Below are 2669 nucleotides of genomic sequence, written 5' to 3'. Positions count from 1 at the left end.
CAAAACTCTCTCAGGGACTTTCAGAAAAACATTGAGGAACAGCAGATAACTGGCTTTCATAAATAAATGCACGAAATGATGCATAATTCCAACTGCTTTCAGTTATGACTACAGAGGACTAAAACAAGTTAAACACAACAGCTGCAAACCTGTTTCAACTTCAGTCACAAACTATGCTTTCTACAGATTTAGCATGCTGAAAACCACGACTATAACAGTGATTTGATTACCACTTCTGAGCACTTGACTTTTTTTTCTTCTAAAAACAGACTCCAATTAGGCAAATCATTAAATAAAAATTTAAACACATTTGAAATTAAAAAAAAAATTTATTTGAAGATTTGTAAAACAGTTCTTTGAAAGACAAAACATTTCCAGAACACTCAAGATACAACAATTCATTAGTTCATTTGCCATTATGTTAGAATACAAAAAAAGTCACAATCCTTCAGCCACCTAGGCTAGGAATAAAATTTATGGACCAACAATTGTTTCACTTCAGACACTGGGGAAGGAAATGGGCTCGGAAGTCAGACTTAGTAGCATCTCACCCCCAGCGAGTTGGGGCTTACCATCACTAAGTAAGGATGCAGATTAGTTAGGTAAGTCTTGGGTGTCAAAACACGAGCATTAAGCAGCTCAGACAAAAAAATACCCCACTTGCATTTTTTTTGCATTCAACAGATGCGCAGACGATCACCGACAGATTCTTGAAGCTGTCTCCAAGCTCGTTTCAGAACGGACAGAAGAACACGGTAAAACTCACAAGTGTCAGTTTGTTTCACACAGACACACAAAAACACACGCACGTTATTCACTCAAATTTATATAATCTGTGCAGCAGGGACATGTGCAATAGAAAAAAGAAGAACAAAGTGTGGCAGGAGACAGTACAGTTAGAGACCTAATGGTTACTGCGTTAAGCCAGCATGGCGTTATACTGCTTTCCGATGGTATTCAGGTGGGGCTACTTCATAGTCACTGGCGCTAAACAATGTTGACGAATTCTTCGCTAAATACCTAGGAACAAAAAAGACCCATTTCAGAGATCAGAACACTGCGTTGCCTAGATCCTAGTGCATCCAAGTTGCACTCCTATGCCGTCTTACTTTGTCTCATACAGAAGCCAGCAATTCAGAAGCCTGTATACCCAAAAAGCTCAATCCTGAATTTCAAACGTAGAAGTCTGACAGTAATCAGCTAGCACGAACTCAACTCAGCAGTGCTCCGGGCTGTTCAAAGCCAATGATTAAGGAGAGATTCTCAACAGCTTGCACCGACATCCGATTCTCAAGTGACATATTACTGTCAAGCAACCCTGACTGCAGATGAGCGCCGAGAGGATTACAAGGCCTCCAACAATGAGAGAAAATCTGAATTCAAGGTTCGGCTACAATATCAAGCATCAGTCTTCTGCTGGAGTCTGCCAGTCATTCAAAACACTCTGGGTAATAGGGCATCCTCCAAGTAGATGCTCCAGCCATCTTTGGAAGGTAGGCTCAGGTATTCCTACCCAACGACTACTTTAGGGGACAGACAGATGTAATAGACTGGTAATGCTGTGCGATTCTGTAGTGATGTTAAGTGTAGCAAGACTGCTCCTTACCCCTTTACCCCCACTTCATTCAGGGTCAAATTTAAAGCACTTTAACTCACAATTTAGCTGTTTGATCCTGTAGTGACACAAGTAACAGCTGATGTGTGCTCACAAGCAGCAGTTCCCCCTGCCCCTTTAAAGTAGATAATGTGCATGCATCCTGATGCTAGGTTTTAAAGAGGGGGGCTACTCAGGGCTCTATGAAGGATGCCAAGGGTATCAGACACCCCACTTGTTTAGTTTTCAGATTTACTGGTAAGTGTGGTAAAACCAGTTCTGCTTAGACCAAGTAAGGGGCTGACCTCAGGAAGCTTCATCTTGACACTGCGGAGATTCGGTGCATTATAGACAAAGTGTTCCCCGATCCCAATAGTTCTCTCTCACATGCACAGTTACACAGAAGTAGAAAGCACTGATTTTTAAGCAGTGAAGGCTCTTTTACCACTGGGTGTCCTTCATTTACAATCATTATTTGAAGCCCCATGGACTGGTGACCAACAGCTTTTGTATTACCCTCCTTCCCATACAGAATTAAGTCAGTTTGCAGTTCTTCATGACAGTGTTACAAAGAAAAACCAATTATTTTAAAAATCAAGAAACAAAAGGAAAGCAGGAAAGAAAGCTTCCAGCAGACAAAGGGATATTTGAAAACTGAAAGAAAGTCCTGCTCATGCATTTACTGGGGATAAGCATGTGTGTAACACCAGGAGATCCCTCAGTGTGCCTCCAGTGCATAAGCCATAATTAAGTTAAGCCCTTCACCATCACGAATAAATCCCCTGTGGTTTTCACAACTCAAAAGAATCAGGGCTAAGTTGTAAGTGAGCTTGACACTTAAGAGCAGTTGGCACGATTTTCATGAGAACAGTGCTTCTGGAAGGGCTGGACGTTTTTAAGTCAGCCGGCCCGGATGATCTTCACCCTAGAGTCCTGAAGGAACTCGCTGGGGTCATTGCAAGTCCCCTGGCACGACTTTATGAACACTCGTGGTGCTCTGGAGAGGTGCCGGAGGACTGGAAGAAGGCCAATGTGGTTCCCATCTTCAAAAAGGGGAGGAAAGAGGACCTGGGGA

The 2669-nt window shown here is 42.5% G+C and overlaps 1 protein-coding gene across 7 annotated transcripts in view; it reads right to left on the bottom strand.

The window, feature by feature from the left end:
* Positions 1–309: 309 nt before the first annotated feature.
* MORF4L1 (mortality factor 4 like 1) overlaps positions 310–2669 on the bottom strand; it is a 55851-nt gene continuing 53491 nt past the window's right edge. For all 7 annotated transcript variants that reach the window (XM_019503892.1, XM_019503896.1, XM_019503898.1 and 4 more), the window contains one exon: positions 310–1020. In XM_019503892.1, coding sequence (XP_019359437.1) covers positions 936–1020 — 85 coding nt within the window. In that variant the 3' untranslated portion in view covers positions 310–935. The remainder of the gene's footprint in view (positions 1021–2669) is intronic.

Source organism: Gavialis gangeticus, unplaced genomic scaffold (assembly GCF_001723915.1).
Source record: "Gavialis gangeticus isolate Ggan-Ray unplaced genomic scaffold, GavGan_comp1, whole genome shotgun sequence".
Taxonomy (NCBI): Eukaryota; Metazoa; Chordata; order Crocodylia; family Gavialidae; genus Gavialis; species Gavialis gangeticus.
The sequence above is the reverse complement of the archived record's forward strand: the minus strand, read 5'-3'. Positions and strand labels throughout refer to the sequence as shown.